The sequence below is a fragment of the Mesoplodon mirus genome (genome assembly GCF_964341445.2).
Source record: "Mesoplodon mirus genome assembly, chromosome: 15".
NCBI lineage: Eukaryota > Metazoa > Chordata > Mammalia > Artiodactyla > Ziphiidae > Mesoplodon > Mesoplodon mirus.
The window spans coordinates 49,840,412-49,868,326 of NC_138991.1; the positions used below are offsets into that span (position 1 = coordinate 49,840,412).

At 44.6% G+C, this 27,915-nt stretch overlaps 2 protein-coding genes across 2 annotated transcripts in view; one reads left to right on the forward strand and one right to left on the reverse strand.

Annotated features, from left to right (window-relative positions):
* Positions 1-1,457: 1,457 nt before the first annotated feature.
* Positions 1,458-27,915, forward strand: part of PDILT (protein disulfide isomerase like, testis expressed) — a gene marked incomplete at its 3' end in the record, with an annotated part of 30,588 nt that continues 4,130 nt past the window's right edge. The window contains exons 1-8 of the mRNA XM_082645632.1: positions 1,458-1,662; positions 9,818-10,024; positions 16,286-16,419; positions 17,335-17,472; positions 20,403-20,513; positions 20,595-20,720; positions 23,452-23,649; positions 26,731-26,851. Coding sequence (XP_082501758.1) covers positions 1,461-1,662; positions 9,818-10,024; positions 16,286-16,419; positions 17,335-17,472; positions 20,403-20,513; positions 20,595-20,720; positions 23,452-23,649; positions 26,731-26,851 — 1,237 coding nt within the window. The 5' untranslated portion in view covers positions 1,458-1,460. The remainder of the gene's footprint in view (positions 1,663-9,817; positions 10,025-16,285; positions 16,420-17,334; positions 17,473-20,402; positions 20,514-20,594; positions 20,721-23,451; positions 23,650-26,730; positions 26,852-27,915) is intronic.
* Positions 4,575-6,266, reverse strand: LOC309816922 (G patch domain-containing protein 4-like). Its single transcript, XM_082644761.1, has 2 exons — positions 5,927-6,266; positions 4,575-5,863 (listed from the first exon to the last, which is right to left on the reverse strand). The coding sequence occupies exons 1-2, from the start codon at positions 6,252-6,254 to the stop codon at positions 5,028-5,030; spliced, it is 1,164 nt and encodes a 387-aa protein (XP_082500887.1). The 5' UTR covers positions 6,255-6,266; the 3' UTR covers positions 4,575-5,027.

Sequence of the window (27,915 nt, forward strand, 5' to 3'; positions counted from 1 at the left end):
TACTTTTAAAAAATCCTCAGATAGTGTGCCAAACATATTTCCCAGGGAAATAGCAAGTATCTATTCATTCATGCTCATTTTCCTATCATAAATGCCAGGTGCTAGGAATACAGCACTCAACGAAGGAATTCAGGTCCTTATACGTTTAATCTGAACTTGCTATATGTCTTCTTATTTAAAACACTTGGGTAGTCTGTATGCTACACAGGAAAATGGCTCTATGCTTGTAGAGAACATGCAAAGATCTGTGACAGTGATCCTATGCTTTAAATTATTAGGGAAAACCTATGTTATCAGGGAGAGTGGAACTTACAGAGAGGCAGCTGCTGACCCAAACCATTCTAACAGATAAGAATTGTAAAAAAAGATAAATAAATAAAAATAGAAAAGAATAAGAAAAAAAGAGGAAAGGAAATCATGTCATAGATCTAATATGTACTCTTATCAGAAGGTATCTGGGGTATATTTCATCTCATTGAGTAAGACAATCAGAACAATGAACAGTATACATATCTAATTCCATTTATTTTTACATATGTACATTCAAATATACATTCATATGGGCATTTTCAACATCAGTAAAGATTCATTCCAAACTGTTAAGAGGCACTTTCTCAGGGGTGGTGTTATGGGAGAAATTTCTATTTTCTATTTAACATTTTTTTATTGTATTGCTTGGAATTTTTACAAGTGTGCATTATGGTGATTACTTTTTTTTTGCGATACGCGGACCTCCCACCGTTGTGGCCTCTCCCATTGCGGAGCACAGGCTCCGGACGTGCAGGCTCAGTGGCCATGGCTCACGGGCCCAGCCGCTCCGCGGCATGTGGGATCCTCCCAGACCGGGGCACGAACCCGTGTCCCCTGCATCGGCAGGGGGACTCTCAACCACTGCGTGACCAGGGAAGTCCCTATGGTGATTACTTTTAAAAGAAATTTTTACACTTGAGAAAATTTGCTCAAAAATCAAATGGGGTACACTGTCAAGTAGTGAGCTGCCCATCAAAAGAGGTATTCAAGCAGGAGCTGGAGGAGCATGAAGCAGAGGCTGTGATAGGGATTGGACCAGTCATCTCTGAGACCCAGAGGCTCACCCTGGGATTCTGGACTGGGTTTCGTATCCGAAAAATACTCACCTAGTGTCTGGGGAGCCAGTGGGCTTGAGTGGCTGGCATGTGATTTGGCTTTCTGCTGCTCCAAGTGGGACCGTGCTCCTCTGAACTAACCCTGCACCATTTCCATGGGCCCTGAGGTTAGCATAACGCTTTGTCTCTCCTTTGCCAGCTTGCTTTGCTGAGCTGTGGGCACTGCTAGGGGGGCAATGAGACATGCTCAGGCCATGTTCTCCACATCAGGACTGACCTGGCAGGGAAGGAGATGGGGAGGGAGTGATGACATGGGGTCCCACCACCTGTGTTGATAAGGGTTCTTGTTCTTGTTTCTGCACCTGCAGGACAGCAATGGAGCTGCTCTGGATGTCTCTGCTGCTGGTGGCCTCTTGTGTCGGCACTGTCCAGGGCCCACCAGAGGTGGATGTCAAGGAAGCCAGCATCAACATGTCCCAGCCCTTGCACATCCTGGTGGAGAAAAACTTGATGGTGCTAACACCTGCCGGCCTGACCCAGATGCTGAATGAGACCCGCTTCCTGATGGTGCTCTTCCGTGAGTGTCCCTCACTCCTGGGCAGTGGGTGATGGGTGGGCTGAGACCTGCCCCCTTTCTCCTGGCAGCAAGAGGAGTTTTATTTATTTATTTATTTTAAAATAAATTTATTTATTTATTTTATTTTTGGCTGCACTAGGTCTTTGTTGCTGTGCACGGACTTTAGTTGCGGCAAGCAGGGGCTACTCTTCGTTGTGGTGCGCGGGCTTCTCATTGTGGTGGCTTCTCATGTTGTGGAGCACGGGCTCTAGGCGCGCGGGCTTCAGTCATTGTGGCACGTGGGCTCAGTAGTTGTGGCTCGGGGGCTCTAGAGCGCAGGCTCAGTAGTTGTGGCATACGGGCTTAGTTGCTCCAAGGCAGGTGGGATCTTCCCGGACCAGGGCTCGAACCCCTGTCCCCTGCACTGGCAGGCAGATTCTTAACCACTGTGCCACCAGGGAAGTCCCCAGAGGAGTTTTAAATATTGATAAACACATGAGAACACGTTTTAATAATAATTAAAAAAATAATATATATAACGTCATCCTCAATTTACAGATGAGAATACTGAGGTCCAGGGAAATTAAGCAACTTGCAAGATACTATGTTGCCACTCTTGTCTTGATTTGTATCTGGCTCCTCTGTCCCACTGAAGGCCAGAAGCCAGGATTTACCCTCAGGTGTCTTTACCATTCTGAACCTCAGTTTTCTCCTCTGTAAAATGGGCATGAACATAAGGGCCACACTGGATTATTGTGAAGACTAAAATAAGATCGCGTGTTAAGTTGCTGGGACACAGTTATGGGCACGCTCTTGAGAAAGATTTTTAGATCATCACCTTTACTGTCTGAATTTTGCTTGCCCACGTTTATTCTTTAGGCTTTGCATCAGACCGCATTTTGATAGAGAGAACAGACTTCTTTTTCCTGAGACGTTGGCACAGACCTGTCTGTGCCTGGGGACAGGGTAGAAGGGATTTTCCTAACAGTCACATAGTGAGCACTTACTGTGGGCCAGGCACTGTCCCTATAGCCCAGTAAATGTCATATAATCCTCACAATGACCCAGTGTGGTGCCACTATTTGTCTCCCTATTTTGGGACATTTCACAATTGAAATTGAATTTACATCTGCTCTTGAAAAAACAAAAGTTCTGGAAGCACTGGCTTACATTCCTGCAATGTGACATGACAGTTGGCTGGAGCTGAATAACGATTCCCCGTTTTGATCAGAAAACATGCTTGTCAGTTTACCACATCCCTATCCAGCCAATCCCACACAGTCACACCCCTGCCTCACCCCTCTAGTATCTGAGTTTGTGTTCCCTGCCTGAAATTCAGGCCTCCCAGCTCCTTCCGCAATTTTTGTCTCTTCTCATTTGATACATTCTCTCTGAGTGATGCCCCTTCAGTGGGGGAGTGTCGGGTAAGTGACAGTACCAGCAGCTCAGTTACCATGGATCCCAGTGCTTCCTCAGCTGGCTTGTGCAGCTACTTCATAGCAACATAGAACAAAAACATTCTTTTTGTGCCCTTAACCTTGGTAGTTCACAGAAGGGAAAATCTAATTGGGTCATTTTGCCTCCATCCAATGTGGAGCATGGCTGTTGTGTAAAGTTCCATCAAAATAGTTCCAAGCCTCTGACTTCCACCCAGCTCAGGCTGTTAATGGTTTGTTTCCTTCAGAGTGTCAGAATGCATGCCTAATTTTACTTCAAGCCCATGGAGCAAGACCTAGGAGAGATCCACTTTGGGCCATTTTCTTTACATGAGCCCATGAGCAGGACATGATTTCCACTTTGCTGAACTACTCCTCCAGCTGGTTCCCTGCACCCCTCATCCACACCAAGACTTGGGCCACTACTTGAACATTTGTTTTATGGTTCCTTTCTCAGAAGAATTGAGAACTCTGCAGCTGCTCTACCTGCTGTGGATTATGAGTTAATGGTTTGCACAGGTCAGACATCTAAGCCATCTTCTCTTTTTTGCTGCAGCCTTAAAAACCCTGAATCCTAGACCCTCGGTGGAGACATTGAAGGATTTAGAGCCACATACTTTGCACGACACAACACACACATTGCAACACTCATTTACCCTTCCAGAATGGCACAGCAGGTAGCCAAGCCTGGATAACCTATCCTGTCCGTGTGAGAATGCAAGCTCTGCCCATGACTACTCTGTTTATTTTTAATGAACTTATTTATTTGTTTTTATTTTTGGCTGTGTTGGGTCTTCATTGCTGCACGTGGGCTTTCTCTAGTTGCGGTGAGCGGGGGCTACTCTTCATTGCGGGGTGCGGGCCTCTTACTATCGCGGCCTCTCTTGTTGCAGAGCACAGGCTCCAGACGCGCAGGCTCAGTAGTTGTGGCTCACGGGCTTAGATGCTCTGTGGCATGTGGGATCTTCCCAGACCAGGGCTCAAACCCGTGTCCCCTGCAATGGCAGGTGGATTCTTAACCACTCTTCCACCAGGGAAGCCCCTGATCATAGGTTTTTATCCTTCAGTTTGTTAATATGGTGTATCTCATTGATGGATTTGCATATATTGAAGAATTCTTGCATTCATCACAGTTTCACTTTCAGTGCTTGTGACTGGTCTGTTCATATTTTCTATTTCTTCCTGGTTCAGTCTTGGAAGGTTGTACTTTTCTAAGAATTTGTCCATTTCTTCCAGATTGTCCATTTTATTGGCATATAGTTGCTTGTTGTAATCTCTTATGATCCTCTGTATTTCTGCAGTGTCAGTTGTTACTTCTCCTTTTTCATTTCTAATTCTGTTGATCTGAGTCTTCTCCCTTTTTTTCTGGCTAATGGTTTATCAATTTTGTTTATCTTCTCAAAGAACCAGCTTTTAGTTTTATTGATCTTTACTATTGTTTTCTTCATTTCTTTCTGATCTGATCTTTTTTTTTTTTTTTTTTTTTTTATAGGCTAGGAGACCAGGCTGATGTTTATTCAATTTGGTATAGTTAGAAACTGGCAACCTATGGGCTGAATTTGCATGTCTTTCTTAGCCTTCACGAAATTAAAAAATCAGTACATTTCCCATAGGTCTACATTTTCAGCTTCTTTTAGCCAAGATGCCCCTTCAGAGGCTGTCTGCATTCCCGTTCCCACAGCCCCCAGCATCCTTGTCCCTTAGCTGCCCGGGCCCTGCAGGTGCTTGAGTTCACCATCTCTGGGTTAGATGCTGTAAGGGGGAATGTGCCTGCTCCCTCAAGTCAGACACGGCACTACTGCTCTCCTCTCAGCGGACTACTGTTCCAGAGCTGTTTCCTCCTTGGGAGGGACTCCTCACTGAGAGGGTACACAAGACCTGCACCACCTCAGGTCCCTGAGGCTTCAACTCCTGAAGAGGAATCGATTGGGCTGCATCTTGACCTGGGCTTCAGTTTCTCTTCTTCTGTTTCTTCTTTTTTGCTCTCTGGTCAGTGTGGACTCCAGGTCTTTCCTCCTCTGGTTGCTTCTGCTGCTTCTTACCTCTGCCACTTGAGCCCGTGTATGCCTTGCTCTCTGCTGTCCTAGTCCTGCCATCTTCCTCCTCCCCTTCATCCCTTACATGCAAGACGTCCTCCTCCTCCTGACGCCGCTGTCTTTTCTTCTTGCTTCTCTGACTTTTCTGATCACTGCATGATCTGCTTTCTGCTTCTCTGGTCCCACCATCTACAACAGCCTCCTCCATGTTCAAGTCTTCTTCCTCATGATGCCTCCTCTTCTTCTTCCTTTTCCTGAGGGACTGATCAGTTTGTTCTCTGTTTTTCAATTCCCCAAGACCACTTGTTGCTGTGGTCTCTTCTTCCTTATGCCTTACAGCTGTTCCCTCTCTCTCATCTGTGACACTTTCTTCTTGATGCCGCCTTTTCTTCTTCTTGCTTTTCCTGACACTCTGGTCAGTGTGTTCTGGGTACTCTTCTGCATTCCTTTCAGTTGCCGTGGTCTCTTCCTCCTCTTTCTGCTTCCTTTTCTTTTTCTTTTTTTGTGGGGGCTTGCTCTCAGACTGCAGTTGAGGGACCCCAGGGTCCTGGCCTTTGAGACAAGCCAGGAAGGCCTGCTCCTGGGCCTCTAACCGAGCAAGCTTAGCCTTCATCGTGATCCCAAGACGGGCAGCCTTGTGTGCTGTTCGCCCCTCACAGGCTTGGAGCATCATCTCATCAGTCAGAATCTTTGGAGGCTTGGACCCCTGGCTGTCGTCATCACTGCAGCTTTCCAAGTCCTTGTCTGCTTCTCCCCACTTGAAGTCAGTGTGGCCGTCTAGAAGGAGGAATCATAGGGGTGGACAAGGCCCACTCAGCACCACCACCATTGCTCTTCCCTCCTTCACAAACTTCTGATACAGCAAGTTGGGCTTGGCATGATCATGACGGGTGGTCTCCTTAGACAGGCACCTTATCTGTACGCCATCCTGCCCAGTTTTCACTACCAAGCTGGCTGCAGTCTTGTTGAAGAGATCATTCCACCAGTAGTTTGTGAACTCTTTAGCAGGGTCGTGTCCCACCCCATGAGTGTCCTGCTTCAGCGTTACCCTGAGGGCCTGGGTGATGCCATTCTCCTTCCGGCCCAGGCCTTTGCCTCGAGTCCATTCATGCTTTAGCAGCTGCTCCTCAGCAAACTTCATCCCACGACTCTTGACCTCATTAGTGCAAGGTCCCCTCTGCAGAAACATGTGCCAGATGTGCTCTGTGCGCCGCCATCTTCCCGGAAGTGCCCTGATCTGATCTTTATGATTTCTTTCCTTCTGCTAACTTTGGGGTTTTTTTTGTTCTTTCTCTAATTGCTTTAGGTGTAAGGTTAGGTTGTTTATTTGAGATTTTTCTTGTTTCTTGAGGTAGGATTTTATTGCTGTAAAGTTCCCTCTTAGAACTGCTTTTGCTACATCCCATAGGTTTTGGGACGTTGTGTTTTCATTGTCATTTGATCAGGTTCCAGTGAATGTACAGCTGAATTGTCTCCATGCCTCATGAGACAGGCACCAAGACCTGAGGGGTGTATGCATCCATTTCACCTTTACACACTCAGGATTCAAGGCTCCAAAGCCCTAAAGGCAAATTTTAAAAAGACAGAAACTAGTAAATAGGACTGTAAATTATAAAGAGTGGGTTTGGCTCTCCAGAGTCTATCTGCTTTGACTAGAACCACTCAGAGCAGGGGAGACGGGAAACCCACCCCTCCAGGAAAAAGGAACATTTTTCAGACCAGCTTACCTATAAGGTCAGTTAGAGCATGGGTCTTGGAGTCAGTCAGCCATGGAGCTGAACTCAGCCTAATGCTTACTAGCTGTGAAACCTCTGGGCTTCTGTTTCCTTGTCTAACGTTCCTCACCTGTAATAGCAGATGACTCATAGGGTTGTTCTGAGGATTCACCAAGATAATGCGTGTAACACTTAGCAAAGCACTTGGCATAGTAAGTGTTCAATAAATGTTGTTATCTTGTTATCATTACTACCATCATCATCACCAGCATTATCACTATCATCATCCTTCTGGTTGCTCAGGTCAAAATGTCAGAGTCATCCTTGATTTCTTTCATTTACACTCCACCTCCAATCCATCAGTAAATCCTGTCAACTCTTCCAAGATCCCTCTAGGCTCTGACCATTTCTCACCGCTCGCCTGGTTCAAGCCATTACTATCTCTCACTTGGATTATTACAGTGGCTCCAGCTAGTCTCCTTTTTTCTCTTTGGTCTAATCTCCATATAACATTCAGAACAATCCAGTAAAAGAGTAAGTCATCACATCTAACTCTGCTCCAAACCCTCCAGTACATTTCCACAACCCTCGGAGGAAAGGCCAGTTTATTCAGTGGTCTACACGGCCTGTGTCACCTGACCTCACCCCAGCTCACTCTGTTCCAGACCCAATGGATTTCTTGTCATCCCTCAAACATGTTGCATGTGCTCCCACCTCAGGGCCTTTGCATGTATGGCTCCTTTGTCTGGAACTCTCTCCCTCCTGTGAGCAAGCACACAGCTTGCTCCCTTATCTTCTTCAGTCTTTATTAAAATGTTCCTTCTCAGTGAGGCCTCCTTTCGCCTCTCTACTTAAACTCCATTCCCCTGACACTCCCAACTTCCACCTCTGCTTCTTTTTTCTCCATAGCACTTAGCATCTAACATAGAATATAGTCTGCTTCTTTATTTTGTTTATTTTCTGCCTTCTCCAATGAGAGCAGTGATTTTTATCAATCTGTTTGTTGTTAAGTCCCCAATACCTAAAACATTTCCTGGCACATGGAAGATTCTAAAAAAGATTTGTCAGATGAATGAGTGAATGAATCCCATTACTGTTACTGTTAGGTCCCATCCATCCAGCTCTCAGATGCTAGCTGTCACAACCTCTTTCTCTCACTTCCATTTTGGACACTGAAGAGCACTGGGCTGTGTGTGGAACCTCAAAAACTCCACTGTTTAGACAAGTGTTTCTCTTGCCCCAAGCTCGTATCCTTAGAAACTCTGATTTGGATGCTATGTCAATTAGCAGCCCTGAGCCAGGCACTGCCGAATCCACGAGGGAGGCAGAGGAGAAGCCTGCAGGCCAGAGTGGCTGGCAACAGGCCAGCACCTGCTGGTGGTGATTGATGGGGGTATCGAAGGCGATGATGGTGACAAAGCAGGCAGTGGAAAGGCATCGATCTATAAGAGAGGCAAAAATTCCCACTTCCTGTCCATTGATTGGGAGTTTAATGAAAACGATCATTCACTTTCGGGTTCCATCACTGGAGCAGGTGTGCTAACTGGCAATAGGGCGTGTGCCAGCTGTCCCAGGCCTAGCCTTCTGGGTTTTGCTTTACAAAAGCCCTCTCTGTTGGACTTGGAACTTGCCCATAGCGTTGGAAGTGATTTGCACTTTTTCCAAATGCTCCAGATGGACAAGGGAGTTTGAAAAAGATAAACTGTTCTGGCTTGAAAGGGAATTAATGACCCCCTGCCCTGGCTCGGCCCACCTGCTGCAGACACCAGTCGGTGAGGGACCAGCGAGGGGCCTGCAGTTTCACAATCCTCTCAGGAGGAAGGGAGGCAAAACTGCCTGCCTTTTAGCCACCCTCTCATTTAGACCAGGAAGACCTCTCGTGCTGCTGGGATCCCATGCCAGGCCCCTGAGGCTCTTTCCAGAAAAGGGCTCCTCACTCCAAATGCCACCCCGCTGCCCGGCAATATGATAGTGTCGGGTCTCTTCAACACCCCAGACCAAGGGGATGGGCTAAGAGATCGTCATGACCTCCCTCCATCCTTACCCTTCCCACATCTGGCCTTGTTTCCATGAGAGAGTCCCCTGCCGTATTACATGCAGATACAGAGCAACTGGAGGGGCCCAACTTGGCCTGTTAGGTCCAGGAATTTCCACCAGATGGCATCCTCTCTCCTCTCTCTCTCTCTCTCCTCTCTCTCTCTCTCTCTGCCCCTTCCTCGGTCCCTCCCTCCTTCTCCCTCCCTCCCTCCCTCCCTTCCTCATTCCCTCCCTCTTTCTCTCTCTTTCTCTCCTCTCACCTCCCTTCCTCTCTCTTTCTCTCCCCCTCACTATAATTTCTGATAGAAATTTTACAATAATAATGGTGCTAGTAAGAATGCATTACGTACTGACCAAGATCTAGGCATTGTGCTAAGGGTTGGACACGCCCAGTAGAGGTTAGAGAGCAAGCACTCCGGAGCCAGAGTGAGTGAGTCCCATCTTGCTATAGCTCCTGCAGCCACGTGGCCTTGGGCAAGCAGGTGTCATTTCAATTGTGCAACAGTTTCCTCATCTGTAACAGTGAGATAATAATAGCAGTACCTGTCCCATAGGGTACTAGGAGGATTAAATGGCTTAATCCATGTAAAACTCTTAGAAAGTAATAAGCACAATACAACTGATTGTAAAATAAATCTTTTGACAACTTCACAAGGTAGCCACTCTTTCCCCACTTTATCGATGAGGAAATTGGAGCTTCAAGAGATGAAGTTGCCCAAGGTTGTATTGTTTCCAGTGTTACCGAACCCAAAGAAACCTGATGTGTGTCTCCCAAACTGACCAGTTTCATGAACTGTGTGTCTCACATCCTGTCACATTTCTGAATCTACCCACTAGCAGTGGAGCACCAGAAAAGCCCAGGAGCTAAGCAGGCCAGACAAAACCTCCTCCTTGGGAGACAGGGATGGAGGAACAGCTCTAGTGAGTTCTGTCTTCATACTGCCTCTTTCAGATGACCCATCCTCAAAACAATCCAGGAACTTAGCTGAGGAGCTGGGCAAAGCCGTGGAGATCATGGGCAAAGGGAAGAACGGGATTGGCTTTGGCAAAGTGGACATCATGATTGAGAAGGAACTTCGGAAGGAGTTTGACGTCAAGAAGGCCCCAGAGTTGAGGCTGTTTTTTGAGGGTAATAGATCGGAGCCCATCAGCTGCAAAGGTAATGGTACTTCTGTGTCAATGCTAACTATGGAAACACAAACATCTGCATTTCAGTGGCTTAGCAGAATTACAAGTTCATTTCTTGCTTGCACTGAGCCCAGTGAGCAGCCAGAAGGTGGAGATGAGGGGACTCTGTTCCCCACAGTCTTTCAAGGACCCAGGCCCCTTCCAGCCTGTGACTTTGTCCTCCCCTAGGACCCCCGAGCTTCCTGCTCTTCCCTCTGTATCTGGCCAGCCATTGGTGCCGAGAGGCAAAGGGGCGCCACCAGTGGTGTCCGTGGCCCAGGCCTGGAGATGGCGATTATCACTTCTATTCTCATCCCATTGACCAGAATTCTGTCAGGTCGCTCCGCCCAACAGAAAGGCTGGGAAATATGGCCCTGCTCTATGTCTATAAGGAAATAAAAGATTTCGGTGGACATGTAGCTGCCTCCACCACAGCTTGCATCTCAGCTGGTGGGCTCTGGAGGCACCATGAGGTGGGATAGTGATGCACATGGTTTATAAACTATAAAGACCAGAGAGTGAGTTCCCCACTCACCTATCTCCCCACTCCCACCGCACTCTTCCACTTTAGAATGATTTTGACAGGGTCCCAGGCCGAGGAAGCACTGGTTGTTCGAAACGGAGACTGGGAGTTGCTAGAACAAGACGGGTTTGAGACAGGGTGACTACCAAACCCTTTCGTTTCTATCATCCTCCATTTAGTTAACTCATTCATCTACTTATTCTACACCCTTTTATTTAGAACCTACCATGTGTCAAGACCTATCCTGATGTTGTGGAAATTTGAAGAATTTTGTGCTTCAGTGTGGCACATAGCAGGTCCTAAGTTTAAAGAGTGTTAAATATATGGTTGCATAAATGTACGCACAATGGATGGATAGATGGATGGATGGAATAAAACTAATGAACACAGAAGTGCCCAGCACAGCCCTTACTGTGTTAGTAGAATGTTCGCATTGTGTATGTTGAATGATTGAATCTCAGAACACTGAGTTTGTATTTTTCAGGGCCTGGCGTTTAGCAGGTTTGCAATAAGCCTGTTTGAGAGTTGTTACAAGAACCAAAGGGGCAGGGGGGAGAGGGCCACCATGTGCAGGGGCTTCAGGATGCCTTGCAGTTCTCAGAATGGACACAAAGGGGGTGTAAGACACACAGGCCAGACTTGCTGAAGAGCCAGCCTCAGGGCAGGTTGCATAAAAGACTTGGAGCCTTGAGGCTCCCAGCTGGTTTGTATGAGGCTGGTGTGTGCAAGGGGAAGAGAAAGAGATGGGGAGAGAGGGCAGGAGTGAGAGAAGGGACAAAGACTGCTGCTTCCTATGCACCGAGTGACAACCCTCAATGGCCACCCACTGACCCTAATCGAGGAGCCCTTTGTGATGTGTTGGTTTGGGGGAGGGCTGTGAAGAAACCAGAAGCCCCAGGTTACTTTGTCAAAGTCCATATCTCCTCATGGAGTGGCTCAGGCTCTGGGAGGCCTTCGCCTCCTGAAGGACAGGTGAGGTCCAACTCCACTTAGAGGTAAGAAGGTGACAGCGTAGCGACTTGCAGACTGTCTGAGCCCCCTTTTGTGCTGGGAGCCAGGCCTAGAACCTCCTCTGCCATTCAGGAAGCTTCACTATCACCTCCTCCAGGAAGTCTCCCCTGACTGCCTGGGTCGGGGTGCCTGCCCCGTTTCTGTGGTCCCACAGCACCTGTGCTTCCCCCTCAAAGATCTCATCTCACAGAATTGTATCTCTTCCTCACTGTCTACTCAACTGAGAGCACAGGGCAGAGGCCAATCTCACCTCATTTTCTGGGGTCTCCTAAAAGGCTTCCAGAGCTGGTGGACACCTCGGCTTCAAATCCTCACTACATACCTGGGGAACAATCACTTCCTCCTGTTGAATTCTGATCTCCTCATCTGTAAAGTAGGGATGGTAAAGGTGTCTACCTCCAAGGGTTCCTAGGAAGAAAAAATAAGTCTGCACATGTCTGAAGCATTTACTGTGTTCCAGGCACTGTTCTAGTCCCTTCTCAGATGTCACAACACAGTATAGGAGGTGCTTTTACAGATGGGGAAACTGAGGTGCAGAGAGTGCAATAACTCTCAAGGCTCCCCAGCTAATTAGCAGTGGGATCCACAAACATTTTCTCTAAAGGACCAGAAAGTAAATATTTGAGGCCTGACAAGCCAATCTCTGTTGAAACTATTTAACTCTACTGATGCCAGGAGAAAGGAGCCATACACAAATAAATGGGCAAGGCTGTGTCCCTATAAAACTTTATTTATAAAATTAGCTGGCAGATCAGATTTGGCCCATGGGCTACAGTTGACTGATCCCTGCTGTACACTGTGCTGTCCTCTAAGTAAACGGCAAATGTGGTTATTATTATCCTCAAACTATTAGTTTCCTGACCCTAGTCTAGTGCCTGGAACACTTAGGTTTTTAATGCATATGTTGGGTTTGAATGGGGTGGAATTGCAAGGAGCCAGCCCATATTTGTACTGGGCTTGACCATCCCCTTCGTCCTCAGTATTACCCCCAACCATGGAAAGAGGCAGTGGGATGCTGGGATGGAGCCAGAGCCCAGAGTTTAGGACGAGCACTAGCTGTGAGAACTTGGAGCAGCCTCTATTTCTCACTTCCTAAAAAGAATGACTAGAGCCAGTTCTGCCACTTGACAGGGCTTCCCTGAGCTAAGGGGGCGACGGTACGTTACTGGCCTCCTGCACTGTGACTTTTATGAAAACATCCCTCAGAGGCAGGTGGGGTTTAGTCTTTGTTGTTTCAAGTCCAGGTTCTCCTCTGGCCTCCAAGGACTGATGGTGGGAGACTTGGCCTTGGCCGTCTCCCTGGAGGGAGGGGGACTCAGGCTGCCTCCAGGCCTTCAATTAATGCTGCATTCACAGCTTGTGCCTGGAAATATGCAGCGGAGCTCTGGCCCCAGTCAATCATTGACACGGCATTCATACCTCAGTTGTCACTGTGTCCTCTGGCTCAGAGCCGAGCACCAGGAGAGGCACCTGCCTAGTGGGGACAGTGCCCGATTGGCAGGCACTCAGAAACAAACTGTTTGCCAAGTTCAGAGCTATCTCGGTCCTATGGGGTCCAGAAGGGCAAACGGAGCTCATCCATCCCAGAGAAGAGGGTCCAAGATCAAGTTCCCTCAAACCAAGTTATCTAATGATTCATTCACCTCATTCATTCATCCCATAATTATTTCCTGAGCACCTACTATGAGCCAGACACTACAGGATGTAGGGGAGGAAAATTTTTCCTTTCTGCCCTTCTAGGTTCTTTGGCTGGTCTAATAATTACATTGACATAAGAATGAGTAAAAGAAGAAAAACAAATTTAATTTCATACGTACAGGAGTCCCAAAGATATGAGGCTCAAAAAGTGACCAAAACAGGCAGCTTTTATACCTTTTAGACAAAGAAACAATAAAGTTGTGAAGAATTGGCAAGGCAAAGGGGTTTGGGCTTGGGGAAGCAAATTAGTGAGGAAGTAACAAGGTTTTTTTATACAGCCTTCTTGACCTTAAATCCCTATGTCTGGTGATAAGGATGTAGTCTACCGTCCTGGTATAGGGAGGGTACCTCTACATGGGAGATTTATTTCCTGCTTTCGAAGGGACAAAGGAGAGTCAGACATCCTTCTTGCACAGGCTATTTCTCAAGTAACTTTAATTCAAAATAATATGCCAAAGTAGTAGAATTTAAGGTGGCATATTCTGTTCCCCCTCAGGAGCTACTGAGAAAGTTAGGAAAAAATCATAGCTTTGGAAACAGACTCAATGAAGAAAATACAACAGGTCATAAAATAGAGAATGATTGAGGGGAGAGTAAGAAAAGACCAAATTGAGAATTATATAAGCAGCGTGAGATGCCCTTGAGAGCTGAGAGGAAAGGACAGCCCAGGCAGAGGGACTGGTGGATGCCAAGCCCAGTGTGCTGGATGATAAGGATATGGCTGGAGTGTGGACAGAGGGAGAGAGTTGCACAAAGGGAAATCAGAGCAATGGTTCTGAGGACCTGAAATTCAAACCCATTTGGAAGGGTTTTATTCATCTTTATTTTGGTATTTTCAGAATTTCTAAACCAATTCCTTTCAGGTCACTTAAGACATAATTTTTTCAGGCAAAGCTTTAAGAGAAATAGTTTGTTTTCATGATATGTGCCTCTTTCTTCCTAAAAGATGGCTTGGACGACTGTGAAAACAGAAACTCAGCCTTGGGGCTGGTGTCCAGGAGGAGGGGGTGACTTCAGTGGGTGGAGAGCCATGGTCTGAGGGTGGCATGAAGCCTCCCCCACCCCTTCTGTCCCTTGAGACCACCACACCATCCTCTTATGAACTTTTAGAGGCCTGATTCACTGTGGCTTTTTAAATGGTCTAATCTGTATCTACTAAAGCTGGACACAGCGTCCCCATGACCAGAAATTCTTCTCCTGGGCATGTACCCAACAGAAGTGCATACAATGTGCCTCTAGAGACATGCACAAGAATTAATTCTTAATAGCTCCAAACTATAAACAAACCAAATGCCCATTAACAGGGAATGGATAAATAAGTTGTGGAATATTCACACAATGGAATGCTACACAGCAGTGGGAACGAATCTACAGGTGCAACATGGAGGAATCTCACACGTATAGTGAAGCCAGATCCTAAACACATATTGTATGACTCTATATAAACTTCAAGAGCAGGTTGTTAGAAGTTAGGATAATGGTTACCTATAGGTGAGGGTTGGGTAGTGGCTGGGAGGGGGCACAATGGAGATTTCCGAGGGGCTGATAACGTTCTATTTCTTTATCTGGGTGATATTTATACATGTGTGTTCATTTTATGAAAATTCATCAAACTATACATTATAATTTGTATACCTTTATGCATGTAAACATACTGCATTATAAATTTTTAAAAGGCCTAATATTCTTAGAAAAAGTAAGCAAAGACACTGAAAATAGTGTCCTTTCCAGTCGATTTAGCAACTCAGTGTGCATTCCTCAAGCCCCAGGCAGCAATTTGTCCTGCCACAGGGCTTTTGCACAGGCTGTTTTCTCTTCCTTTCCTTTTCCAGTTGCTTCCTGTTAACTCCTATGTATCCTTCAGTTTTCAGCTCATAAGTGATTTCCTCCAGGAAGCTCTCCTTGACTTCACAGTCTAGGTCGTGTATCTTTTATACAGGTTCATAGAACTTTGCTTTTGAATACTTACTTTGGGTGTGATTATACACTTGTTTGTGCAGTTATTTGATAGCTGTCCTCCTCAACAGAATGAGAGCTGCATAGTCTTGTTTCTGCTCACCATTTTATCCCCAGGACCAAACACAGCATTTAGTAATGTAATAGGCACCCAATGCATATTTATCAAATGAATGAACGAGTGAAGGAGTGAAGAATAAAGGCCTTTGTATTGGCCTTTTTGGCCAACCTAATATGTTGCCCAAAGCTACTCATAACAAACATTGCTTTAGCTCATGAACTCATTTTAAACGATCCATTGTATTCTATAGCAGGCCTTGACAGAAAATAATATTTTACATTACCTGCCACCATATGAAACTGATGATCCTAACAAACACAAGTCCATTTGTAGCCTTGAGTACATTCTGGCACACCATTATGTCTCCCCAGATATGGTAGATATGTCCCAATTTTAGATGCTTTTTGTGTGCTTGGCTCTTCCCATATGATAGCTGAGAAATGGAAGCCAGGGTATATGACCTCAGTGGACATCCAGGTCTCAGCTAAGGAACTGGAGACACAGGGAGATAATGGAATTCTCCCAAGGGTGCAGAGCTAGCTGGCCTTTTTATTTACATTTAAAAATTTTATGTTTTAAAAAAATAAATCCATCTTCCTGTCACTTTGAAGGGTGAATAAGAAAACACAGCTGGGCATGCTTCCTCCCGGGTTTGATTCCCAGCTTCACTAGCGGAGTGGCCAATGGCAAAGTTGAACCTCAATTTCCTCATCTGCAAGATTGGGAGAATATGTATCCATAGGATTATTGTGGGGATGTAATACATGCAAAATGCTCAGCCCAGTGCCTGGTCCTTGGTAAGTGCTCAGTCAAGTTTAGCTGCTGTTGTTAATGTTCACGTTTGGGGGCTCAGGTGGGGAGGAGAGGAGAAACTGACCTTGGTCTTCAAGGGGTGGGAATCCAAGACAAGAGGTTTCTACTCATTTAACTTGCGGAAGACAGGACTTGCTCCAGTTCAAGAGGAAACTTCTGTGGGGTCCATTTAATTGTATGTCTCTCTCCAGGAGTGGTTGAATCTACTGCCTTGGTTGTTTGGTTGAGAAGACAAATTAGCCAGAAAGCATTTTTGTTCTCTGACACCAATGAGATAGCAGAGTTTGTGAATTCCAGGCCCTTGGTCATCATTGGCTTCTTCCAGGTACTGCATTCAAGAGGTGGGAGGTGGCTTCTCCACTGATGAGGAGTCCTGTGTCTGGGAGGGTGGGTAGGGTGAGGAGAGGTCTCCCATTTAGGTTAATTCCATGCCCATTCTTCCTTTTTCAATGAACTGGTTTTCTGGGGGAACTGCAGGATAAAAAATAAAGAAAAAACGGAAGCTGAAATGGTAAGAGAAGCTAACTACAAAGATGGACAGTAATGGGGAGAGAGGAGAGGAGATTGACATATATTGAACTGGTTTTGATAGTATAACTGATCTTTTGGGGGGTCCATTTAGAATATCACTGAATGATAAATGATTTGCAAATTGTTCTTGCTTTTGGAGAATGAGTTTCTTATACATCTTAACTCATTTCCTATAACTTTGATGACTCCCCCCCTTCTCTGAGTAGAAGTCAGACCTTTGGGATTATATTTATACAAGGGGAGAGTTTGTACCTTTTTCTCTCCCATCCTACATTTTGACACCGTTTTTGGTCCCAATATTCTTTCAGGCTAAAGAAGAAGGTTGAAACTACAACCATATCATGATATCAAGTTCATATTTGGTACCACATGTGGTCAAATCAATGGCCTCTTCTGAAAGCAATTAAGGAATAAATGTTAAAAAGTCTTCACATCTGTGTTAGAACAGCCTTCACTCTAATACTTGGGAAAGGTCAAGTTTATCAATTCTCTCCATTCATCTCTGTGGATTTGCCTATTTTGCCTTAGTCATAGCCATAGAAGTATTCTGGGTATGAAACATCCATGAAAGTGGATTTAGGTGGCCCAGCAAAACCACAGAACTTGGAAAGGTGAAGAGATGAATTAGTCACTATTTTCACCCTGTCCTTAAAAAATCCAGGCATTTTGCTTCCTACCAATGCCTCATCAGACATCTCTCCCCAAACAGGATTTAGAGGAAGAAGTAGCAGAATTGTTCTATGATGTGATCAAAGACTTCCCAGAACTAACGTTTGGAGTGATTTTGATTAGAAATGCCATTGGGCGTTTCCACGTCACCCTTGACAGTGTTATGGTGTTCAGAAAGGTAGGACTTTGGTCTTATTGCTAGTGAGGGGGCTCTAGTTCAAAATAATGAACTATGTGTGTATGTGTGGGTTTTGGGTATAAATTCTGGTTCTGCACCTGTGAACTAAGGGGCATTGGACTAGTCGGTTTCTGGGAAATCAGAGTCTCCTGTTGTCTCTCCGGCCTTTCTAGCTATTTTCCATTGGGAGTTCCTCCTTTCCTTAACCAGTAAATGACATTAATTAAGGCTCAATCTTCTGCCCCGAGTTTTCCTCTGGTCCATCTCCCTTTCCCCATCACCCATGACTTACAAATCTCCATCTCCAGCCGGACTTCTCTAATCTCCAGACCTTTATATCCATCACTAGATGTCTCAACATGGCCATGCCTAAAGTCATAATCTCCCCTCCAGATCCTCTTCTAGTGTTTTTTTCTCTCAATGAATGGTGTCACCATCTATCCCAGCTCCTCTGTAAGCAAAGCCAGAACACCTAGGCATCATTCTAACACCTCCCTCTTCTCCATCCTTCAAAACCAATCCATCAGCCCAATCCCACTGATTTCTAAATCCAAAATATCCTGTGAATCTATCCATTTCTTTCTACTGCTACCATCCTAGATCAAGTGACCATTCATATTCCATAGCCTAATACAACATACATCCAACTGGTCAACCACATTTTATCTTGTCCTCTAAAGAAAAATCTTTCCAAAATTAAAATCTGATGGTCGCTTTCCTCCTTCCAATCGAAAGCCCTTTAACTGATTCCTATAAATTTTAGGATAAAGATAAGTCCCTGATGAGGCCCGCAAAGCCTTCCACAGTCTAACCTCTATTACAAACCTTCCTCCTCTCTCCCTCTGGGATCTAGATCTGAGCTGTCCAATATGGCAGCCACTAGTCACATGTGACTGTTTACATTAAAATTAAATTAAAATTTTAGTTCTTCAATCAAGCTAGCTATTAGTGGATTGTGGCTACTGTATTCAATAGCATTGATTTACAGAGCGTTTCCATCATCACAGAAAATTCTATTGAACGGTGTTACTCTAGACACTGTGGTCTGGTTCCTGGAACATGCATTACTCCCTCCCCACACAAAGCTAAATCCTTACAATAACCATGTTGCTTATAGACGTAGCTCAGAGAGGTTAGGTTACTTGCCTAAGGCCACACAGGAAGTAGGTGGAGTGATATCCAGATGCTGGTTGACTCTCAGAGAGAAGTCTTCTCATAGAGAAGACTGTGAGCCATTGTGTTTTACTTAGGCCCATGGAAGGCATTGAAAGATTATAAGTTGGAGAATAAAATAAGCTGATTTGTGCTTTGAATGAACTTAGAGTCCAGAAATAGATCCAAATGCATACGGAAGTTTAGTATATGATAAAGATGATATTCTAGACCAGTAGGGAAAATAGCATATAATATGCTAGTCATGTTATTCAATGACTAGCATTGGGTAGCCATTTGAAAAAAGAAAACTAAAGCTAAATCTACATATCACTCCTTCCACCAAATTAAATTCCAGATTGATCCCTGATTTTAAAATATAACAATAAAACTGTGGAAAGACCAGAAGATGCCATGGGAGAGTCTGCTTTCTAACCTTGGAGGGAGGGGGAAAGCCCCTTTATAAAGCATGACAGAAACCCCAGAAAGTATGAAAAGAAATATTGATAAATTTGGATCATACAAAAATTTTAAAATTATGCAGAATAAACCCAATCACAAAATTAAAAACCAAATAACAAACTTGGAAATGCATTTAGGAGAGATTTGGTCTCTGTTAATGGTTAAGAACATGGGCACTAGAGTCAGATTGCCCGGCTTGGAATCTTGGCTCCCCCTCTTACTACCTTAGCAACCCTGGGCAAGTCACTTCACTTCTCTGTGCCTCAATTTCCTCAACTGTAAAATGGGCAAAATAATAGTATATAGCACAATGAGATGTTATGAAGATTAAATGAGTTAATACATATAACATATTTAGAACTGTGGCTGGTACAACATGAGCTCTCCATAAGTCTAATTAGGATTATTAAACTATTGTTATGGCCAGGAAAGAGTATAGGCTTTATCTAGGGGACAATAGGGCCTACGAAGTGTTTAAGCAAGAGTTGCATTTTAACATCACTCTGGCTGAAGTGTGAGAGATAGATGGAAGGGAAGCAGGCGGATACATTGGAAGACCATTAGGAGACTTTTGCAGGAGTCCAAGGAATAGGTTTGGACTAGAGGGTGGGATTGGCATAGGTGAAGAGAAGGAGATGGAGTAGAGAGAAATGAGGAGATAGCTGCTTCTCTCTCCTTCCCCCACAGACTTTGATCCTGGGCTACAGAGAATTATGTCCTTTCCTGTGCTAATCCAGGTCCTTCTGAGAAGCAGTCATCAGGCAGGATTAATCATGCAAAAGATTAGGGGAAATGCCTTTGAAGGAAAATAGAGAGGGAGCTCGGGGGAAACTTATCAGGCCATGATGTATCAATAGATCTTTGGAAGGAAGGAAGGTGGGATGGAAGAGCCCTTGACTGCAGCATAGTTCTAAGAAAGTTCATCAAAGTCCCCTATAAGAGAAGCCCTGTATCTCCCAGAAATGGGCTTGCCTTAGTATCCCTGACAAATTCATTGGTTAGGAGCAGCGTGTGAGAAACTGCTCAGCATCAGCACAAATATGTTGATGGATTTCAGAGCAAGGCAGCTGGTGCTGTCCGTCAAGTATACTCCCTGTGTCTGTAGGCTGGAGGTTTTCATGGCTTCCACATACCCATATTCCACCCTCAGGCTAATCTGCCCAACCACCCATATTTATTAAATAACTAGATTATGTATTACACCTGTTACCATGGTGTTTTCCTTTTATCCAAGGGGAAAATTGTGCTATTGTATTTATTAAGTGCCTACATCATGGATGCTACTTCCCTCTAATGTTTTTCTTCGTTTGTCCAAGGGAAAAATCGTGAACCGCCAGGAGCTTATCGATGACAGTACCAACAAACATATCCTCAATCAACTCATAAAACAGCACCTCACAGATTTTGTTATTGAATACAACACTGAGGTCAGTGAGCAAAGGGTCCCCGGAGAAGGGTAGCTGGGGCAGCTGTGTGCAAGGAATGACCTGTTTTCCTTTTAATTTCAGAATAAGGATCTGATTTATGAATTGAACATCCTGAATCACATGTTGCTCTTCGTCTCCAAAAGCTCCAAGTCATTTCGTATGATAATGCAGCAGTATAAATTGGCATCGAAGAAATTCCAAAACAAGGTTTGTGGAAGTTGCCACTGCTCCTTGGGGCTCTTTATTTAGGAATCCAAGACCTGTAGACCCTTATGCGATCCATCTGCCTTACCGATTATAAATTAATCCAGGAAGGATTGGTGTATACATTTGCATACCAATCTCCTGATTTGCATTCTTCTGCCTGCCCAGTGTCTCTTTCTTTCTCACCTAACCTTTGCTCCTTCTTCCCTCATCTTTTTGAGAAGTCTACTATGGGAACATGATTGGTCTGGCTGCTTTTTCAATGGACCATGCTCCACTAAGAGTGGGTGACTGCAGTGTGGCTAGCATTTGGCTTGGAGGTGAGGGGAAGGAAAGACCACTCCTGCCTGAGGTCAAGGAGTGTGAAAAGCCTGAAGGTGTGAAGCAGCACAGACAAGCAGTCGCTGGAGTTCAGGCTTCAGCATCAACAGACCTGGATTCAAATTCTCTTCCTCTTACAAGTGATTTTGTCTTAGATGAGTTTAACCCCTCAGTCTCAGTCACCTCCCGTGTAAAATGGGGAGTTATAGCAAGAATTAGAAGTGCTATATGTAAAGCAATGAGCAAATGTACAATAAAGAGTGCTTTTTTTTTGTTATTATTATCATTAGAAACACTTCAGGGGACTTCCCTGGCAGGCCAGTGGTTAAGACTTCGCCTTCCAGTGCAGGGGGTGCGGGTTTGATCCCTGGTCGGGGAGCTAAGATCCCACATGCCTCTGGGTCAAAAAAACAAAACATAAAACAGAAGCAATATTGTAACAAATTCAATAAAGACTTTAAAAATGGTCCACATCAAAAAAAATCTTAAGAAAAAAAAAAAAGAAACACATCAGTTTTTCCTAAGTATTATACCTATATTTATAGAGTTAGCACCATCTGGACTCTGGGGGCTATTTACTTCACTTTTCTCTTTATTTTTATAAGAAGTAAGGTAATGGTAGGTTCTCTTTCTCTTGAAGAAAATTATTCTGAAATTTAAGCAAAACAATTAAAAACTTTGAAACCCCAAATAAATACAGAATAAAGCCACTAGGCATGAGCATATTTAATGTCTGCTACGTCCCACCTCATTTTTCTCCAGGAAAGTTATTCTAATTACAGAAACACCTCTTGTAAATAAGTTTCCTGGTTTATTCAATTTTAAACTTTAAGAATTTTGATGTAATTCAATTGATTACAATCTGATTGCTTCCACACTATTTCTATTATAATAGTCCATGCTTAGCCGTAATTCTTCTAGATTATTTTTTTAATTTAACTCTTTAATCTAGGTGGAACTTATTTTGGCATATATCATGGGTTTAGGTGGTAGATTGCCTTTACCCCAGTTAGCAATCTTCTAGAATGCCATTTATTGATTGTGTTCCATTTTCGTGCCAAAGATAAACAGTTGGATGAATATTATTCCAACAGGTCATAAAGCCATATCTTATCTTGTTCACCTCTAACAAATGTTTGTTGAAAGTATACATGGTTGGTTTTAATATGTCTGCTTTGTTTTCCACAATCTCCCTAGCACCTGGAAGAGTGTCTGGCACATAGTAGGGCTCTTAATATTTTGATAGACGAATGACCGGAGAGTATCCAAATCCAGGGTCTGCAGGAGACACTGACCGGTCTCCTTCTTCCATGCTTGTTTCTTCTCTACAACCAGAGTGGTCTTTTAAAAATTATCACTATGTCACACTCTGGCTTATTGTCCTCAGTGACCTCCCGTCTCATTCAGATTAACGCCTGGCTCCTTGCTGGAGCTCTGAGCTCATCTCTCACCATCTTCCATGACTCCCTCTGGTACTGCAGCCACACTGGCCTTGTCTCTCTATTCTATAACATTCTATGTGTCCCCCCTCCCCACACCCAGGCCTTTTCAGTGGTAGTTTCCACTGCCTAAATAAATGTTCCCCTGACTTACTTGTTACTCATCACCCAGGTCCCACCTCAAATGTCACCTCCTCAGATACTCCTCCTGGCCTTCCTACCTAATCCTGAGCCTCTATCTCACCCCATCTGTACAGCTACTCTCTCACAGTGCCCTGTTCTATCATCTGGTTGGCACTCACTCATTGCTATCTGATTGACTAATTTCTTTAGTCATTTCTTGCCTGTCTTCTCCACTAGAATGTGAGTTCCATGAGGGCATGGATTTTGTCTGCCTTGTATCCCCAGTGCTTAGCAAAATGCCTAGTAGCCACTCCACAAATAGGTGTTGAATGCATGATTGAATGAGGTCGTGAGTTTCCTAGATAGAAGAATAATTTAGAATAATAATGAGGTGAAATGTTCTGAGCATTTTATACCTCCCAGTCACTGAACTAAGCCTTTTATACACAGTGTCCTGTTTCATTCTCACAGCAACCCTATAATGTGGGTACTATTATAATCACCACTTTACAGATAATGCAACTGAGGCACAGAGAGGGGAAGTTACTGTTTTGCCCAAGGAACTGGGATGAAAGCTCAGGACCTCCTGACTTCCTGCGGTTGTGTGAATGGTGTCCTGCACAAGGATGGTGAAACCAGGATGACAGCTGATGCCTGTCTGTGCAGTGAAGCACAGGGCTGCACCTGCCTGATGAAAAGGAGCTTTTGTCCTGGCTTTCAGAAATGCTCCATAGACTCTGCTATTTGCTTTCCATTAGTGTCACCCCCAACAGATTCTCCCTCGGTAAGGGGGTCGTTACCTTTTTCATGCCTCCAATCCAGAGAGACACAGGTTTCGTTTGGTTTGGCAGATCCTTTTCATCCTTGTGGATGCAGACGAGCCCAGAAATGGACGTGTCTTCGAATACTTCCGGATCGCAGAGGCCGATATCCCATGTGTCCAAATCCTAAACTTAAGCTCTGATGCAAGGTACAAAATGCCTTTCGAGGAAATAACCTATGAAAACCTCAAGAAATTCGGCCAGAACTTCCTGAATAGAAAGGCCAAGGTAAGCTCATCCTTGGACAAGGTTTATCCAGAGCCTCAAAATAATTCTTTTTCTGTAATTCTGATGGCTTTAGTCATCTGAATGGGGAGGCAGAATAAAGGTCCACCTCATGGTTCTTGTGAGGAAATACCCCCATCTCCCTACCTCGAATCAATTTAACTTTTGATCTGTCCTGACCTTATAATTCCACCATTAATTCTTTATTCTTAAAGTAAAGGCATTTTCTTTGTAGGAATCTCCAAATGAAATGCAGGCACTCCCAGGGCTGGCATCCTCTGAAAGTAGGTTCTTATCCTTCTTTCAGACTCTAATGTGAAAGATTTACTTGGCCCCAGGGTAGATGCTTGCTTGGGGGAGGAGATGGGGTGGCATATATGAAGCAATCAGGATTTAACCTCAAAGGCTTTAGGGACCAGGGAGGAGAGGCTGCAAAGGGATGGCTACATAACACTATGTAGCCCCATAACATAACCACCTGCTGTTTATTTAGCTCTTGCTATATCCTCAACCATCCTGCTGAGTTATGTCCTTCTGAGTTAGGTGACCATATTATTTATTTTCCAAATGGGGCCACTTTTGAGAGTAATGGAAGCAATTTTAAAAAGTGTTCTGAAATGGCAGAAATAAATTGGGACTCTCCAGGCAAACCGGAATGTATGGTCACCTTACCTTGGAGGGTTCCCACTACCTTCTGTCCATCCCCCCACAGACACTGCTTCCCCCTCAGCCTTCTCAAATGAAGCTGGATTTTGTCTAATGGACAACATTATCACAGGCCAGTTGGTAAGGTTGGTGTCCTCCGTGCCACTTCCAAACTATTTCTCCTCCTCTGCCTTCAGAAAGTCCAGATTCTTTGGATTCCATGCCTTTGGACTTTAGGCCACCTGCTCTTGATTCCCATTTCTGTTCTGATCACTTCCCTTTCACTCTCTGAGGACTTCAGCTCCTCGTCACAGACCTGCCCTCCACCCCTACTCTGCCCTCATTTACAGAGATGTCAATATCCAAAACCCTGGTCTTTTCTCCAGTAATGGTGTGTCCATGTCCTCTCAGCCACCTGCTCTCATGGCCATACTCTAGAGATGGCAGCCCCTCTGAAAGCCTGATTTCACACTTCCCGTCCTCTTAGTTCCTTTCTCTAGTAGCCACATTGCTACAATCCCTAACCCTTTTCATGGCCTCGAATCTCCTGATCCTGTTTCACCATCCCTTTATTGCCCTCCTTCATGAACTTGGGTTCCACGGTTCATCGCTCTGATGATGATTCCCTTAACTCTTCGATCCCTTCCACCTTCCACCTCCTCTACACCCTGTAGTATTTACCAGGCAAAATCACCCCTCCTGTTGAACCCACACTTAACTTCCCTACTGCTTCCAGACCAATCCTGGAGAAAAAGGACCTCACCTCGAGGCAGGCTGGCTTCATGGAATCACAAACCCAATATCCTGTGGGCTCTTAGAAATGCCCTGACATTTCTATATAAGTTTCTCTTAGTGTGTTCATTCTCTTAATCTCGGAGTCTATTTCTCCTCCCACCCCATTCCTACTTGCAGTCTGAACTGAGTACTCTAACCATATAACATTAAGAAGAGAGAAGGCTTCAGACAGGAACCCCTCCTTTTCTAACACCACATCTACAAACCTCCCTGGAGCTCTGCCTGTCCTCTTTCTCTCCCTCTGGTTATATCTCAGGAGGTGTCTATCTCCCTCTCAAGGGCCAGCAAATCCTCTTGTGTTCTTGGAATGAAGATGAGCATCCTTCGCATGACCTATGTTACGTGCCTGATCTGGCCCATTTCTAAGTCTCTATTCCCCATCTCTCATATCCAGTCCCCACACTTTTTATGCTCCCTCACAAAGAATTTTCAGGTCCTTTCCAGAGATTGGGGTGGAGATGAGGGAAGCTATAGTGGGAGACAAGGCTGGTGAGCTGGGCAAAGGCCAGACAGCAAGGACTTGCGAGCATATTAAGGATTTGGTACCCTAAGAGCAGTGGGAAGCCAGATTTGTCTGGTGAAGGTAGAATCTGCTTATAGGAGAATAAAGGTGTGGTGAGGGTTAGGACAAAATGCAGAGAGAACACTAGGAGGCTATTACAGTGACCTAGACGAGAGATGAAAGCTACCTGGCCAAGGGTAGCAGCAGAGCAGACAGAGAGGAGGGTGTGAATTCAAGAGATATTCAGAAAATAATGGTTGCAGAGAAAAATATATGTTCTGAGATTTTCACCACTTCCTTCAAAGAGAAGCAAGAGCTGGGTTCATTCTTTCATTCGTTCACAAAACATTGACTGAGGTCTCATGATGTGCCAGTACTCCATTGTACTTAACGATGGGGGAAGAAAAAGTCCCTTGTGACATTCCATTCATTGAGATAGTGATACATTAATCAAATAACCACAAAAATAAATATAAATGTTAAATAAGTGATGCAGGAAAAGTACCAAGCATTATGAGAATTTATGAAAGCAGGGCCTGACTTTGTCTGGGGTAGAGTCAGGGAAGTCCTCCTCTGAGATCATTCGGAAAGATAAATCTGAGGTAGAGATACATCTGATAGAGAAGGGAGTGTGGGAATGAGGAAGTGGGTGGAAGGCTAGCCCTTTGGGTAAACAAACCAGCGTGGCTGAAGAAAGCAAGCAAGGGAAGAATGGTGATGAGCTTGGAGAAGGTGTCAAGAAACGAAGTGTGATAAATATTTTATAGGTCACGTAGAATGATCTGAGTTTGATTCTTGGGGTAGCTGGGGATGGTTATATTTTTGGGAGAAGGGACACAAACTAGTTTAGATGTTAATGATGTGGAACGCACTCTCATCTAAGAATTCGAACCATCATGTATGTGAAATGCTAGAATCCACCCCGGTTTGGAGCCCTGCCTCCTCATCAGCCCTCTGATTCCAGTGCCCCGGACAATCTAGGCTGCACATCTAGCTCATGATCTATCTCAGCATTTCCAACTCTTTCTCAAGGCTGTTGTAAGAAGAGGAGAAAGTCTTCCATTGTTTCCAGTCAGGGTGGGGAGCCCCAAATGCCAATCCCTTTCTGGAGACCGTTAAACTCTCTCGAATTTGCTTTCCAGAAACATCTATCCAGTGAAGAAATTCCAAATTATTGGAACCAGGGGCCGGTTAAGCAGCTTGTTGGGAAGAACTTCAACACCATTGTCTTTGACAAGGAAAGGGATGTATTTGTGATGTTCTGTAAGTATCTCTGCAGAGGCCGTTGGAGGCAGTGGCTTCAACATTACTTTTCAGTGTAGCTCCTGAATTCTTGGGTACCAGAATCTCCAAAATCTATCAAAGCACCATGCCAAGAATGGTCTTCAGACATGCAAAGAGTTTGGATCAAGATGCTATCAGTGTCTTTATTCCTGTCCTGCCCCTAGGTTCTTCAGAACCATTTTTTTTTTTTTTTTTTTTTTAGATTCCATGGGAAACAGCCACATAGCACAGGGAGATCAGCTCGGTACTTTGGGTTCCCCTAGAGTGCTGGGATAGGGAGTTTGGGAGGGAGACACAAGAGGGAGGAGATATGGGTATATATGTGTATGTATAGCTGATTCACTTTGTTATAAAGCAGAAACTAACACTCCATTTTAAAGCAATTATACTCCAATAAAGAAGTTAAAAAAAAAAAAAAGATGCTATCAGCTACAAAGCAACTCTCCCCCCAAATCAAATTCTTGGAATGTGTGGAATACCTTCTCATAATCAGGCCTGCGACTATTTGTAACAACAGTAATGCTGATGGCTAACGCTGATTGAATGCTAGATAAACCAGGCCTGTGTATCTCATTTAACCCTCACACCTTACTTTTGAAAGTGGCTACTACTCCCACCTTACAGATGAGTAAACAGAGTCCCAGGGAAGTAAAGAAACTTTACTAGAGTCAGGCAGCTAGTATGTGAACTTAATTAAGTAAGGGATTGGAACCTAGTCAGCCTGAATCCAGTGCCTACTCTAGTAACTGCTGTACCAGTGACCAGTGTAAGTTAAGTAACTTATCAAATGGCCCATACTTAACATACCTGAGTTGGTGCAGCCAAACTGAAGACCCACATCATGCGTGTAAAAGACTTGCAACACTGTCTGGCATCTTGTAAGCATTTGATAAATGACAGGTATTGTTGCTCTTATTTTCCCTGTTGTTGTAATTATTTCCAGTGCTCACCCAGGAACTACTGACCCTCCCTCACTGTTTCTGATTTGCATGTGAGAACCGAAGCCAGGGACCTTCCCTTCCACCCTGAGACACAGAGAAGGG